Here is a 15,802-nt window from a genome sequence, read left to right as displayed (position 1 = left end):
TAGTGCAGCAAGAAATTTAACAAGAGAGTACAACTAAAAAATACTAAGTATGAAATGTTGTTTGATTAAAACTACAATTCAAAAAGTACACAAATTATTGTTACTGTTTGTGATTGATTTATAGCAATTAAATCTAGTATATAAATAATAATTATGTGAGATTCCCAAACAAATTGCACATAGTTTGAATCATCAGTTTCACATTGATGTTTAAACTTCAACTTTTTAAATATAAGTATAAGTTTAAACTGTACAGTTTAAACTTATACTTATTAAAAAAAAAAAGTGAATGTTACTAGCAGGACCCTCCCTGGCTAAGTCACTGTTCCATATTACTCTCAATATACTTATCAAATTATTGTTTTCACTTTCAGTGAATTGACAGATCAATATTTAACTTCACACCTAAAAAAATTATCAGAAAAGAAGTGTTACATTTTTATAATCTTTATTGATTATAACACATGATTATATTTCAGTCTGGAAATATCCAAAATTAGAGTTATATATAAAAAGAACTGCAATAAGTTATCAGACAGCATTATTTTAAAGAAAATCCTTTATTTAAAATAACGCTGAATATTTAAAATAAACACACACACTATATAATTATCACAATGATGTATTTTCAAAACACATGAATTTGGATAAAATAATTGGGAAAAAAAAATTCTTGTAATTTGTAATGATTCCACAAGGAATATAAATTCTTTAAAAATATAATAAACTCAACGAAAACTTTTAAATCAAATTCAGTAAATCCTTGCTAACTGGTACCCTGCCAACTCTGATTTTGCAATATTCTGATAAATTAAAAAAAAAACAAAAATGTAGTTAATTTAAATTTCTTGATAATAGAAAAATTATATAATTAACAAGTGCTTTCAATATCAAGGAGTCTTTGTAATACTATGCACTATGCAGTATTACTGTAGTCAATAAGTTACCAAAGAGTTGAGTTACTACATTGCTATATACTATACTGTAAGAAAATTTTTTGACCTTCTGTAATAATAAATTTCAGAAGTATAAAATACTAAAGCTCATTAAAACTTCTGTACAGAACTAACTGATCATAATAAATTACTGTATTTATAACCACCTTTTTGTTTTTCATATCATTGGAGAAAATACCCCACTAATTTATACTTTCATAAACTCAGACAACCTACACTCACTATTAGTTTGAGTTAGTGATGGGTTTACTATAGTTATTTATTTAAATTAATAATTTTCCTGTCTATTTACAATAAAATTTTAAATCAAATAAATTTTTTTTTAAATTTTCTATTTGAACTGAAAATTTTCATTTTTAACAAATGCATTAATTTAATACATTTGCACAAACTTTCTTTTGTGTGTAAATATATATATATATAAATAATGCATGCCTATATATATGCATATGCATTATTTTATTTACATATTTAATTTGATTATGTATAAGTTTGAAAAATTTAAATTTAAGTAAACTAACTCATATTCATCATCTCCATAGTCTGGACTGAGTCGTTGGCTTTCAAGAAACAAAGCTTCTTCTGGTGTTATTGGAAGACCATCAGGTCCATAAAATACAGGTTCATTCTATTAAATATATTTTTGTTTAGATCAGAAAATTTAATATTTTTAAAATAAAAATGAATAAATAATTAATATTTTTCCTAATTTAAAATATGTATGAATAAATACAGACAAGTCGAGTGGAATCCACAACGGGTTCAACGGAAGTAGATGTTGCAGGCAAAGACGTTCTTCCCCAATCATGAGCCCTAAGCTCTAAAACAGAAGAAATCATTGCTTTGATATCTCTGGAAAAGAAAAATATTATTTTCAGTAAACAAAGATTAGCAATAATATTTTTTAAAATAAACAATTTAACAATCAAAAAGGATAATAAAATTATTCAAAAAATCATAAAATGTTCATATGAAAATTTGAAGATAATCTTTATAAAAAATTAAAACATTTTTCATAAAATTTATAATTAGGTCACAATTAATAAATTATAACTTAATTTACATTTAATTAAAAATTAAATTAATTATAATTTATTATTAGAAAAAATATGCAAGCTAAAAATCAATTAAATTAGGTTAAGTGTAACAGCATAAAGATTTAAAATAGGTATGACTGCTTTAAATTCCTTTCAATCTAGAGACATTTTTTTTAAATTTTCAAGTTCAGATTTTGTTTAAATTTACAAGTTATTACAAATAATAACCAATAATTAAAAATTCATTCAAATAGTAGAAGTAAAGAAAATGGTTGACTTTGTCATGTGAATTTGTTTGGCATAAAATGAAACAAAACAGGAATGAAACAAAAGGAATGAAGACAGTCATTAAGAATATATTTCTGTGTATTATTTTCATATTTTAAACATTTTAAATTAAAACAAGTGATTTAAAACAACTGAGTCTGAATCATGTCAAATGAAAGCTTGATGAATGAAAATTATTGCAAATATTGTATTCAATAACATATATGTAAAGAAATTTTAAGACTATCTTTGTACTTTCTAGAAATATGTAATTTCTCCCTGCAACAGGGATACTTTTCTTTTTTTGCTAATAAAGATTGATAATTAATATATTTTAAGACAATCTTAGTAACAAACGATTAATAAAAAGTCTAAAACAACTATAAAACCATTAAATTATGATTAAAAAAGTATCAACAGGCAACTGTGTGTTCAATTCTCTTCAGATTACATTATAAAATCTAAAATTTTATTAATTGAATTACTCTGTAAGCTTACCAATGCTTATAAAGTGATTATTATAACTTTACAATTACAAATTTGAAAATATTTCAGTAGTATACTATCAGTAATTTTTATACAATCCACAAAACATTTACATTATTCTAAACTTTTATACAAACATTAATTTTTAATGAACAATGTATCTTAAACCTGTTGTAGGTGTGAGGTGTGAGTTGCAAGAAGGATAAAGTACATCACAAACGTTTTTGAACCGATTAAAGTTCTTCCTTGGATGATACACAGAATATCTGATGGAACTCAGAATAAATAGAATGCTGTGTATCACCTGAGGAAGAACTTTAATTGGTTTGAAAACGTTTGTGATGTACTTTATCTTTCTTGCAACTCACACAAGTAATAGGTTCAAGGTATGTTGTTGACTTCACCCTGGTGTTGTTTGGATGTTGATGTTTAATTTTTAATGCTTGTCAAAATATATAAACACCAAATATTAACAATAAAAATTTTGAGAAGACAATAATCTTGTATTTAATAAATTCACTAAAAAGAAATTAATTCTTAATCTATTAGAGCAACAAAATAGTTAAATACTTACGATTTACAATTACCAGATTCACTGATATTTTTTAATGATTGAAAAATATAATCTAAACTTATACTTCTCGATCTAATATTTCTCTCCTGATCTTCAAGATGAGCACCTACACACTAAATATTAAAATACATGTAATTATATATCTTATAAACATATTAAACTTTAATACGGTCTTATTTAAATTTTAAAATGTGATTATATCAATCAGTGTATATCTAAAAAGGCATAATATGTAACATACTGACGATAAATAACTTAAAAATAATCATCATAATATGGAAAATTTTCAGTATATTTTTAAAATCTAAAAACACATCAGGTCTTATAACAAAAATTTCAAAATATATCTTATTAAAATATCATAAATAAATAAATTAAATATCAAAGTTTGCATTCAATGGTTTTTAACAACAACATAAATCTTTGTGTAAGGAAAAAAAATACACTAGAATCTATTTAAGAAGTTAACATATTAAAAGTTTTCCTGTGTAAGAAGTCTAATCTGAAAAATCTCAATTTTTTCTCCCTAAGAAATATGTAAATTCTTTCCATATAAAATTTCCTGCTCAACTAAACAGAAATCCTTGTCCACAGTTGGAAAATGGACTGGCTTAAGAACATTTTAAACTGCATCCTATTGTAAATTTTATAATGTTTTTGTTTTTCCATAAGCTTAATTGCTTATGGAAAAACAAAAAAATTATATTAGAAAATGTACAAAATTGTGTGTGTCACTGTACATGTGACATTAGACTGCTTTAAAGACAAATTTGTAGTTTTCTGACAGTTATCTGGCAACAATGCTCGCAACAAACAGCAAGTTTTAACAAGCACTATCAACATGTTGGTAATACTGTAAGTTTTCAACAATTGTTAATAAAGTATTTGTAGATCTATGGTTTTATTCATAGAAATCATACAATGTAATTTTTTTTACATAAAATAGATGAAACAGGCTACATTAGACATGTATCTAAATAAATATAAATGTATATAAGCCTAATAAATATGGATTATTGAAAGAAAAGCCTTATTTGCATTTCTGCATAAGAAGTTCCCCCTGAAGAAGTGTTTTTAAGTCGGTCCCTCGAAAAACTTCTTAACTAAGTTCTACTGTATACTCTTCAATTTATACTAGGTATGAAATAGATATAGTAAGTCTCAACTTACAATAACTAGTTCCATTACGTTAAATAGAAAATATTTTTTAAATATGCTATAAATAATAAATGATATTTATACTATCATTCATTAAGTATGCAATAGCACTAAACATAAAAAATGATGAAAAATAAAAATATCCCAAAATCTCCTAAAGAGCAAGGCAAACCCTGAAAATAATAAATAAACCATTGAAAGGAAAAATGATGTAAATCAGTTTTTTCAAAAACTGACTTATAGCAGTTTTCAAAATCAGACAAAATTATAAAAATAACATTAATTAAAAGTTAAATAAAAGTTATAATTTACATTTAATTTATTTATAAGAATACTGACTAAATTAAAATAACTTCTCTGTATTGTATTTGCATTAAATTTAAATAAATTGAATTTTATTCTTCTGTTTCTTGAATACTATTTTTAAAATTTTTCAATTGAAAACATGAGTGGATGAAGGTGTTAAGTTACAAAATCAAAATTTTGAATGAATTGATATTTAACTTATTATATAAATGTTTTGGTATAAATGACACTAATACCTGCAGTGGGTATTATAGTGTCATTTAATTTTGGAGTGTGGTATTTGAGATAGATAAATTACACCATCCATATATGATAATCGAGTTTTGAAGAATTGTAATATATCATTCATTCATGTCCTCAATTATCAGAAAAGTTTGCAGGGAATTTTTTAATGCAATGACACTAATTATTAAAAATCAAGTGATATATTTTTAATTTATATAACTAACCTTTAAAATTTGACAAGCACATTTCAAATGGTCTGATGATGAAAGTTTCAACAATGTATCTAAAATCTCCAATAAGCCAATTCCAAGTGTGAGTATTCTTTCTTTCACGTTATTCTGAGAAACCTTAAAAAATTTTTTAAATTTACATCCATTAGAATATGTAAGAATGAAAAGACACATACTTTCATCACATTGAAATAATTAATTCAAATAAAATCAATAATTTTCAACATATTAAATACATTCATGTTTTTCACAATATTCTTTGACATGGTGATTAATCAATAGGTGTTTAATTAACTTTTGACTTAATGAAAATTTTAATTTATAATAAATAATTTCAAAATAAAGTTCTTGAATTAAAAATGACTAAATATTTAAGCATAGATTTCCAATAAAATTACTGAAAAAATAATTACAGTATAGTTATATCAGTAATAAACTACTATTGCAGGGGTTGCTCTGGAAAATTTAAAAATATTGTCAGTCATTTGCCAGTTTAAAATTTTTTTTTGCCACCAGTTTTTACTTAATGATTAAGGCAGGTGTTGGTAGCTTTAATCAGTTTGGTGTCTGGAAAGCAAAAGTAAAATGTCACTTACAAAAAGAGGGCTGGACATTCGGGTCTCTGATTCCAACAAAATGTGATAAGCACATAGCTTTAAACACAAACAGGTCCTTATCCAAATAATAGGACCCACTTCTCAAATGTTTCCAAAAACTGGGCCTCTGAAAATTGAGCATTTAGCTTAAGTCTTTGAAACTTTCACAGCTCAGTGGTTAATGGATAAGATGCTAGGCACTGGACTTAAATAATGTAAGTTTGAACCTTTGGAATTTTAATTTAGTTACTTTTATGTGTAACGTAATTATTTCATTATTTTATCACATCATTAGCATTATTTTTCCTCACGTTTAAAGTTTATAAAACAAGGGGTTAAAACTGTAAAATCATTTCCCTTATAGTGAAAACAAGTCTCTGTAGATTTAACTTTTTACGTTGTTAAATAAAATTTTTATTTTTTTATATTTATTTCTGGCTGTGCTACAAGTGTAAAACTTTTGGATATTTATGATGTAAACGTACCACAATAAAATGTAATAATTGCTGTAAATATGGACATTCTCCTGAGAACTGTTCAAAGAACAGTTATGTGTCTGCACTGATGAAGAATTTGTGGGCAGGGCAGACATAATGGACACTGAAGACATTTTACAGGAACCTGAAAGTAGTGAAATAAAAATAGGAATAGAAAATGAATTCTCAACCCATGCCATGCCAAAAATAAGAGAAAACTAAAAATACCCCACAGGTAAGTGAAAAAGATAAACAGAACAAATTGCACACAGACAACAGGCACAAAAATTGCCCTATAACATATCCTGAAAACAAAGAAAATGTAAACTTAAAAGATAATAAAATGGAGATGTCTCCAGAGAAAATTGTCAAAAGACAAAAAAAAAAAAAAAAAAAAAATTAAAATTTACTCCAAACCAAAAGACCTCAGAAATTAAAAAACAGCTGCAACACACCATCCACTTGTGAAATTATAACTACAAATAAATATGAAATATTAATTAACAGAATGAAGATGTCTCAACACTGAAGATGAACAGAATAATACAAATCCATCCAGAAATAATATTGAACTAGAGGTCATGATAATCCCATCAGAATGAATAACAGACTAAAAGTTCTTTCAGTAAATATCAACAGTTTAAATTATAAAAATAAATAGCAGATTTTTATTCATCATCATCTAACTAATAAAATTGATATTGCACTAATCCAAGAATCAATGCTTAGTGAGAATAAAAATTTTCAGCAATTTGCTTGTAACACCAATAAGTTTTATCAATGCATACGATCTCACATGAACAGATGCAATGGAGGGACAGCGACTTTCATTAAACACAGTATCAACATCTTATACCAAACACATGACAATTATGGCCACTTTGTACTATCTGATATAGAAGATTCACTTGGGATAGAGAATTATTTCTGTCTACTGGCTGTCAGGAGACCCTAAAGCATGAAAAGATTTTATTAATAACCTTGATCTTTATTTAGAGTCAACTCATGATATTCTTTTAAATGGTGACTTCAACTTTGTCGAGAAAGATATAGATAGAATAGGGAACACCAGAAACAAAAGGAAAAGTAAAATTTTCCATCTGAAAGATTGGTTTGACCCTATAGACATCTGTGGTAAAATGAACCTAATGAATGCGAATTTACCTACCACCAAAATAACTCCTATTCCAGGTTGGATAGATTCTACATTTCCAATCAAGTCCAACATGTTACATTACAATGCAAATTCATTCCTAATCATTTAACAAACCATAGTGATGTTATTCTAATACCTAACTCTGCTAAACAGAGATGCAAATTCAAACCTAACATAACCATATTTTGGAAAATGAACACTAGCTTACACAACCCAAGTGATTTTTAACATCAAAGAAAAAAAGGACTGCACTTGGTGGGAATCGATGAAAAGAAAAGTTAAAAGTATTGCAAATAATATAAGTATTGAAAAGGAAAAACAACTTTGTAAACATTACAATGATCAAGATACATGAGTTAAAGCAAGTGTATATTGACATAGCTGTAAGGAACTGAGTCCGAACGTTATTTTTATTTTATTATTATTTCCGTTTTATTATCTTTTGTTTGGGGTTTATGTTTATTTAGGACAAAGGTTCCCCACCACTCTCTTGTTAGTAATGAAAAATGAAGATAAAACAACTCACGGAGAAATAAGCGCCATAGGAAACATCTTGCGCACTTGCGCTGCCTGGCGGAAGTAACAGTCCGCAGAAAAAAAAAAATGGAGGGGTGTCCCCACAATCACTAGTAGAGAAATACTTGATAAACCGTCTTAAACATCCCAGAAAATTATGATAAATATTTTGTAAACGGTTTATAAGCTTTGTCGGAAACTTAAAGCTGCCAGAAAAGAAAGTTAATGTTAGCAACTAAGTATGTAAATAAGGGGAGTAACCCAGCTCAAGTTTGACGTCACCTCACAGTATAAAACCCGTATGTTAACCGAAGAAGGAGAGGTAATTTCCAAACCGAGGTGAATTCCAAATCAAGGCGACGTTGAGAGTGAGGTAGATTCGAAAGCGAAGTATTTTCTGATAGAAGTCCAGATTGATAATTGGACGATCCAAGGTGTTAAAGAGGAGTTCGATTGACGATTTGACGATATCGAAAGGATTGAGGAAATAGTTTCTTCGTATAGTGAGGTGACGGATAGACGTTTAATTAGTAAGAGATTTTGTTCATAGTTTCTAAGTATTTGATTTGTCGAATTTCAAAGGGGAATTACTATTAAGTTAAGCTAAGTAGCTAAGTTTATTGTCGGGTTGACTTGTTGATTTTCGTTAATAAATTTTGTTTGGAATTATTGACATTTGTACGTAGTACGTTCTAGTTATTAATTAAATATATTTGAACTTTTGATTTGACTTGGTATTTATCGTTATTATTACTAATCTTTCGGTGCACGCTTAAAAGCCCAGGCCTGGCAAACTAATCTCGAATCCGCGTAAAGTACCCATTAGGTTAACGGAAGTTTCACCGACCGTAATTATAGTCGGTTTCCTAAGCTACTAAAAAAAATAGTACTTTACATAGCAAATTTAAAAAAGTTTTTAAATCTGTTAGATTGGACACTTGGTGCAATATGTAAGATAACCTTTGTACTTATAAAAATCAAATACTATAATATAATGAAACAGAAGGGTTAGAAGTACAAAATAATCTAATAATCTTAATCTTTGTTGTTGTTATTTTTTGCCCAGGCAACACTGCATTCATCTGCTAGTAGATAATATAGTTGCAATAAATCTGCGTAAAACACTGTTTCATGCAGATGTTTAGAACTGTAAAGAATTCAAAACAAGAAATAGTAATTTAAATGTGATAAATAAAATACTCAAATAATAAATAAAAAATTGGTAACAAAAAAATTTTGGTATGTATATAAAAATTATAAAATTTTCTGTCATCATTGATATTAATAAGATTTTTACCTCAAGTTGTGAAAATAATTCTGCCATAAATAAAGCAAATCCTCTTAAATAACCATTTTTATCTTGTGTCTTTGCCAATTCTTTGTGTCTTTGGTGCTCTTCTTGACATCTATAAAAATAAACCAACAGTAAGTTATTTATGATTCTTTATTTGTAATTACAATCAACTATCCTAATTATAACAGGATAACTATTCAATCTCAGAAAAATACAACTGAAAATTTCAGGTTTTTCTAAAACTTAAAAACAGCCTGTATTTTTTCTAATACTTTCATGAAAAAAGTGTTTGAATTTATAGATTATATGAGAGAATTTGTTCCAAAAAACTTAAAGTTTCATTGATTTACTTGCAATGATCATATGTTGAATTGTACTTTTCAACTTTCACATAATTGATAAGAGCTTGTTGTCTTCTATTCCTTAAAAAAATATCACAATTGCAGCAACTATAGTAAACTAAATAAAACTGCTAGGCTTGCTAAATTCACTTAGAAAATCAATCTTAGGAAAAAATGGTTCTGAATGTGAGCAATTGTATTTTACATTTTCAATACTATTCTATATAGGAGTTAAAAAGAAATATTAAAACTTGCTTCAAATGACAACAATGACAAAATAGTGCAAAAGATTTAGTGAAAAATACTAAAAAAAGTAATTTTTCTTTTAAAGAAAATCATTTTGAAATTACTGGGAGAAAAAAACCTAATATTTCAGGAGTGTGTTAAATGATGACAAAATCTCTAAAAGTTTCAAATAGTATTTGGAAAAAATTAATAATAGTTTTAAGAAAGAAAAATTATATTATTTAAAATATTTAAACATACTTAAATATTTAAACAATTATATTAACAGTGAAAACTGATGAATTTATTTATCTAAAAACCTTTAATTTACTTATTTTCCAATGTATTTCCTGTATTGTTTAAAGTTTTCACCATACATCTTGAGACATTGAATTAAAATGAGTAATACATTTACATTATTTAAAATATGGGGTGTTCTGCTCGAAAGTATCCAATTTGATTTGGTATAAAAAATTAGCAGTTAAAGATATAAATTCACCAAAGATTTTATATGAGAGAAAAAAAATCATGAAATTTCATTGGAAAAATCACATCTCCATAGCTCCAGCAGTCAGTAACAACTTCAAGGGAGTATGCAGTTTCTTGCTATGTATGCTGTAGAATGTGCTATCTCACTGTGATGATTGTTGTGATTATCCTAAAGATCTCTGACTGAAGTTGCATAGACCATATCTTTTACATAACTCCACAGAAAGAAATCTAAAGGGAATGTTGATGGTCACAGTATTGGGAATACCAGACCACAATCTGCACTTTCTCCCATGACAAAATCATGACTGGTCAATAATGCTCATGATTTGACTCTTGCACCATCTTGCAGTACAAAAATATCTCTATAAAACTTGATGACTTTTCTCACCAGATACCACTTGTTGCTTTTATATATATCTTAAACCAATTGCTTTTTATGGCAAATGAAAATTGGATACTTTTGAGTGGAACACTAGGTCTAGTTTAACAATTTAAATTTCAAATATAGAGTGGAAAGAAAGTTAGTGCAAAAAGAAAACTTGCATTTATAAAAATCATTATATTTTCTTAAATTTCAACCTAATTCAAAATAATATTTTTAATGAAGCATTTGATAAAAAATTAATAAATATCTTTCTTAATATGAAAATTTAAATATAAATCCAGTTCATGTACCAGTGAATTGATATTTATACAACAAAATACTTCAGATATTTTAACATGTATATCTTTAAACAAACAGTGTTTATTTTCATAAAAAAAAAAAAAAAAATGTTTTCCATATGTAGAAACAAATATAATAATAATTCCAAACTTCACAATAAAGATTGATTAAATAAAAAAAATTAAAATTGCTTTACTGGAGTAAGATAACCAAATGAACAAATACAATCAACAAGCATATAATAAGCAAGCACATTTTCAAAATTTTTAATGTTAAAAAAAGGGTGCCCTAACACAGAGTTATTACAAGAGTGTGTGGATCACAACTGTAGACCAAAACAAGTGTTGTGATAATTTAGGAAATAACTTCTTATTTGAAAGAAATTTATACACATAACTTACCTGTATTCTGTAATCATAAACAAAACAAAAATACTAAAGTATTTTTGTTTTTATTTTTTATTTGTTATTTTTATTTTTTTAACATTCAAAAAATACTTTAGTATTTTTTGAATGTTAAAAAATGTAAAAAATAAATGTTAAAAAAATAAAAATAATTCAAGGGACAACAAATTTTGTTTCATTATCATTTCACTATTATTGTAAGAAATTACAGGTATACCTCGTCTTACGTCAGTAATTGGTTCCAGGAGAGGCGATGTAAGTCAAAAAATGACGTAAGTCAAATTTACCTATGTAGTTATGACGTAAGTTGTAGTTTCGACTTACGTCGTAACTAAACGCCAATAATGAGCACTTAAAGACCGCTAAATAAGACGACAACACAGAAACACAGATGTTTTCATGTTTTGTTCTCTAGGATTTATGATGATTATATTAACATTTACTGTAAATGTACCTATTTTAATATGATTTTATGTACTTTCAACGCTTTTCTAGTGATATTACGACTTCAATGTTTGTGCCAGACAGATTTAAAGTCGAATAAACTTACTTAAACTTGATTTTTATTTTTCCATATACTTTTTTGACATACGACGTAACTCGAGAACGACATAACTCGAGGTATACCTGCATTGCAAACTGTATTTGAACCATACTTCAAACATATACAAAACCATTTTCCATATTTAAATAACAAGAAAAAAGTATAATGAGAGATTTTTTGTGACATAACATTGACACAAAATACCAAGCCATTTTTCATGAGTGGTGTTTTGAAGTTTTTCAACTTTTAATAAACATTCTTGATTCCCTTTGTATTTCAGATTGGATATTTGTTTAACAGATCTGAGAATCTGGTGTTTTATTAGTCCCTAGATCATATTTTCTATAAAATCTTGTTATATCTTCCTCTTTATGATTAGATGCACAATACATTGCAATGCTCAGCAGGTTATAAATAATTATTTTCAATTTTTTCCATTGTTTTTAAATGTCAAAATATAGGATGCTGACCTCATAATAGCTAATGTGATAAACAAGTGTATAACCTCAACAGCAAGAAATATATAAACAAAAGAATAGTACATATGTAATCTAAACACCTAACAGGGTTAAGAATGCATTGTTGTTACCGAGCAGTAGCTGGTACACTACAAGTAAGTGATATTATACATATTTAAATTTGTAAAATCTTTCTTATATCACCCATTTTTATTTATTTAATTAACTTTTTTTTGTTAACCATCTCCATGGTAAAAACATTAGAAAAATATAACTGATTCAATGTTGAAACATGCAGGGACAAATTTGTACAAATATATTTTTAATTATGCACGAATTATTGTTTGTTATTAACTACTAATGACACATTAATTTGAATAATCCATGTACATAAAAATTTCTGAAAAACAATTTTTTCCATTTCACAGTTATCAATTGTAAGGAAACAAGCTATTTTTATTGGGATTACAGAAAAAAAATCTTTTAAGTTGCAAAAAATTTAGATTTCACTAAATTTCAATGCATTTTTTGGAGAAATTCTCTGAAAAATTCCAGTTTTTTTCCAGGAAAGTAGCTATCCTGTATAATCACTATTACAAAAAATAAATTTTTAAATAAATCAGGCATAGAAATCAAAATGTCAGATTCTCAGAATATTTTTGAGCATTGTTAGTCATTGTTTAGCAATAAAAATTTAGTAGTACTTTTCACTGCATATGATTTAGTTCAATATTCATTTAGTATTTTATAAAATCATTATTTTTGTCAAAACAATATTAAATGTCAAAAACACAATAAAAATATCCTTTTTTGACAATATTTTCTATTCTAATCAATATATGCTATTTTGTATAACCTTATCTATTAAAGAATTTAAAAAAACAAAGAAAATACAAGTTCAGATAAAGATGAATAAATGTTGAATAACTGTTAACAGAAAGAAAGAATCAGACTTATGGTAATTAAAATACAGTCAAAATTCAGTTTACAAACTTAATTCTTTCCTAAAAGTTGTTCAGAAACCAATTTGTTCTCAAACCAAAATAATTTTTCCCATAATAAACAATGTAAAATGAATTAATCCATTCAGATCTATCAAGATTGACAAGTACTTTATCAACACGTTTTGAAATATTGTTTCAATTGATTACTTATTAATTTCAATTGATTAATTAATTTTATTTTTATTTTTGGTGTAAAGTTCAGTTTTAATTATTATTTTATTATTTTTAAATTTAATTATTAGTTTTAGTTTAATTAACTGGCTACCTAGTATTAATAATTATTAATATTAATATTATAAATAATATTATTATTATTATATTAATATATTTTTGTTATTTAATTTAACTTGAGCATATTTAAACACAAATTCTTGAATGCCATTTGTATTACATCCATGTCAGTTAATGCGGTTTTTATTCATTTGATTTAAATTCAACCATTGTGCATACAGAAAAACAGAATTATTATCTTTCCCACGTGCACATTGAAATGTAATTTAAATAGCAACGTCATCAATGATTCGTTACATAACGTGAGGCAATTTTAGTGCCACTAACTTCTGAATATGTAATCTTTTCATTGATTAGTCAGGCTGTCAACTTTCTTTAACACAAGAAGTACAGGAAGTTCACAATCTGTGTGGATGGTTTTTGCAAATAGCTTGTTTGGAAATGAGTTATTGCATGACAACTGGAGAAAATATGGCATTCAAAATGTTGTTCGTAAACAGGGGCATTCGTAACCGACATTTGACTGTATAGATTTTTAAGTCTATGGGAGAAACGTGTGTCATCTAGCAATTTACTTTTTTTTTAAACTATTAGAAAAACCTGTTGCTCACCCTCCTACTCTGAATTTCTGCTGGTTTTGTTAATTACACATTAAAAATAATGCAAAAAGTCTTTTAATTAAACACGACTAAAGTGTTTTAATTTTTTAGAATCTGTACTAAAAAGTATGTACAGTAGAGAGTCGTTAATCCGAACAATTTTCAGTCGGACTGTGTCGTGCTGAATTGAACGTTTTTGATACTAGATTTACTTCTAAAGTATAATTTTCATGTTTTTATATTCTTCAATATATTTATTTTGTTTGTACAAAATAAAGAAATAATTTTTAACGATACAATAGCCTCGATTATTATTATAAAAATTTTCATTAGGCTTAAAATCGACGAAAATTCAACACGAAGCGACAGGCAACGGAGAAAAATTTGAATATCAGACAGGTTAATATATTTTTTCGTATATAATCGGTTATCCAAACAAATCACTAATCCGAACAACCCTAGTCCCCAATTGATTCAGATTAACGACTCCCTACTGTATTCGTAAATAAACACATGTACTGCTTTTCAACACTAAAAAAGACAATAAACATTTTTCAAATAAATCAGTTTTGTCAATATTGACTGCAGTGTCAGTCTTTGATTTTATTTTACTGTTACTCCATGATAAGACTAAAGTGTGATTCTAACTGTCCAATTTGTTACTTAGTACTGAATGACGGATTTTTTTGACAAACCTACCAACAAAACTAAAAAATTTGAACATCCAACTGTTGGTAGGTCTAAGAGCTTTATTTGTGAAGTTCAAGACAAGGTGATCGCTATGAGGTGGGCCACCACTATCGTCACCATAAATCCAAAACCCCACCAAGTTAAAGTCAGTCAGCCTTAAGAATGCTAAACTGCCACTCTGGGACCCAATGCAAAACTGAAAAAAGCCTCATGGTACTGGAGAACAGGAAGATGCTAATCACCTACAGATGGACCCATAAAACACTTGAATTGATTTGATGGGTTTCTGCTAGTATATATTATTCAATTAGCTATATTTTAGTATAGCCATCTATTAGGGAATTGTTGCCGTGCTAGGGAAAATGTGCCATTATCATTGTTGTTGATACATTTCCCTTTCTTGTTGGTGTAAAATATTTAAAGTTTTTCTGACATTCTTAACCTTCAATCGTCATAAACTCTTCTTATATTTTTAAAAAAACATTAGTTATAAATAGAATGTTCTAGGTTAAAGTGACATTTAAAATAATTTAGAAAAATTGGTTTTTTAATCCTGTACTAGATAATCAGTTATTTCCGGAAACTGGAACTACTTGAAAACAGACAAACCATCTTTGCATGCAAATGAAATTATACTGTAACAAAAAACATTGTAAAAAATTTTTAAAACAGGCAAGACTTGTTAATTATTTATATTCAAAACAATGATCTTCAAGCAAATTGATTGAACATAAAATTGAACATAGATTATGCTATTCAGCTTCTGGTAATATTATTATGGTTATAATATTTCTTAAATTATGTTTTATATTAAATAAAAATAATACTTTCACTATGATCATTATCACATGTTATATATAACAGGTTGCTTTA

General features: G+C 26.8%; 1 protein-coding gene across 2 annotated transcripts in view; it reads right to left on the bottom strand.

Annotated features, from left to right (window-relative positions):
- Paip1 (Poly(A) binding protein interacting protein 1) overlaps positions 1 to 15,802 on the bottom strand; it is a 53,625-nt gene that overhangs the window by 1,797 nt on the left and 36,026 nt on the right. For both annotated transcript variants that reach the window (XM_067279313.1, XM_067279312.1), the window contains 5 exons: positions 9,281 to 9,389; positions 5,234 to 5,356; positions 3,321 to 3,433; positions 1,694 to 1,808; positions 1,478 to 1,584 (listed from right to left, as the gene is read on the bottom strand). In XM_067279313.1, the coding sequence (XP_067135414.1) occupies positions 1,478 to 1,584; positions 1,694 to 1,808; positions 3,321 to 3,433; positions 5,234 to 5,356; positions 9,281 to 9,389 (567 nt within the window). The remainder of the gene's footprint in view (positions 1 to 1,477; positions 1,585 to 1,693; positions 1,809 to 3,320; positions 3,434 to 5,233; positions 5,357 to 9,280; positions 9,390 to 15,802) is intronic.

Source organism: Centruroides vittatus, unplaced genomic scaffold (assembly GCF_030686945.1).
Source record: "Centruroides vittatus isolate TY-2023 unplaced genomic scaffold, ASM3068694v2 contig_863, whole genome shotgun sequence".
In the NCBI taxonomy this organism is placed as follows: Eukaryota; Metazoa; Arthropoda; class Arachnida; order Scorpiones; family Buthidae; genus Centruroides; species Centruroides vittatus.
The sequence above is the reverse complement of the archived record's forward strand: the minus strand, read 5'-3'. Positions and strand labels throughout refer to the sequence as shown.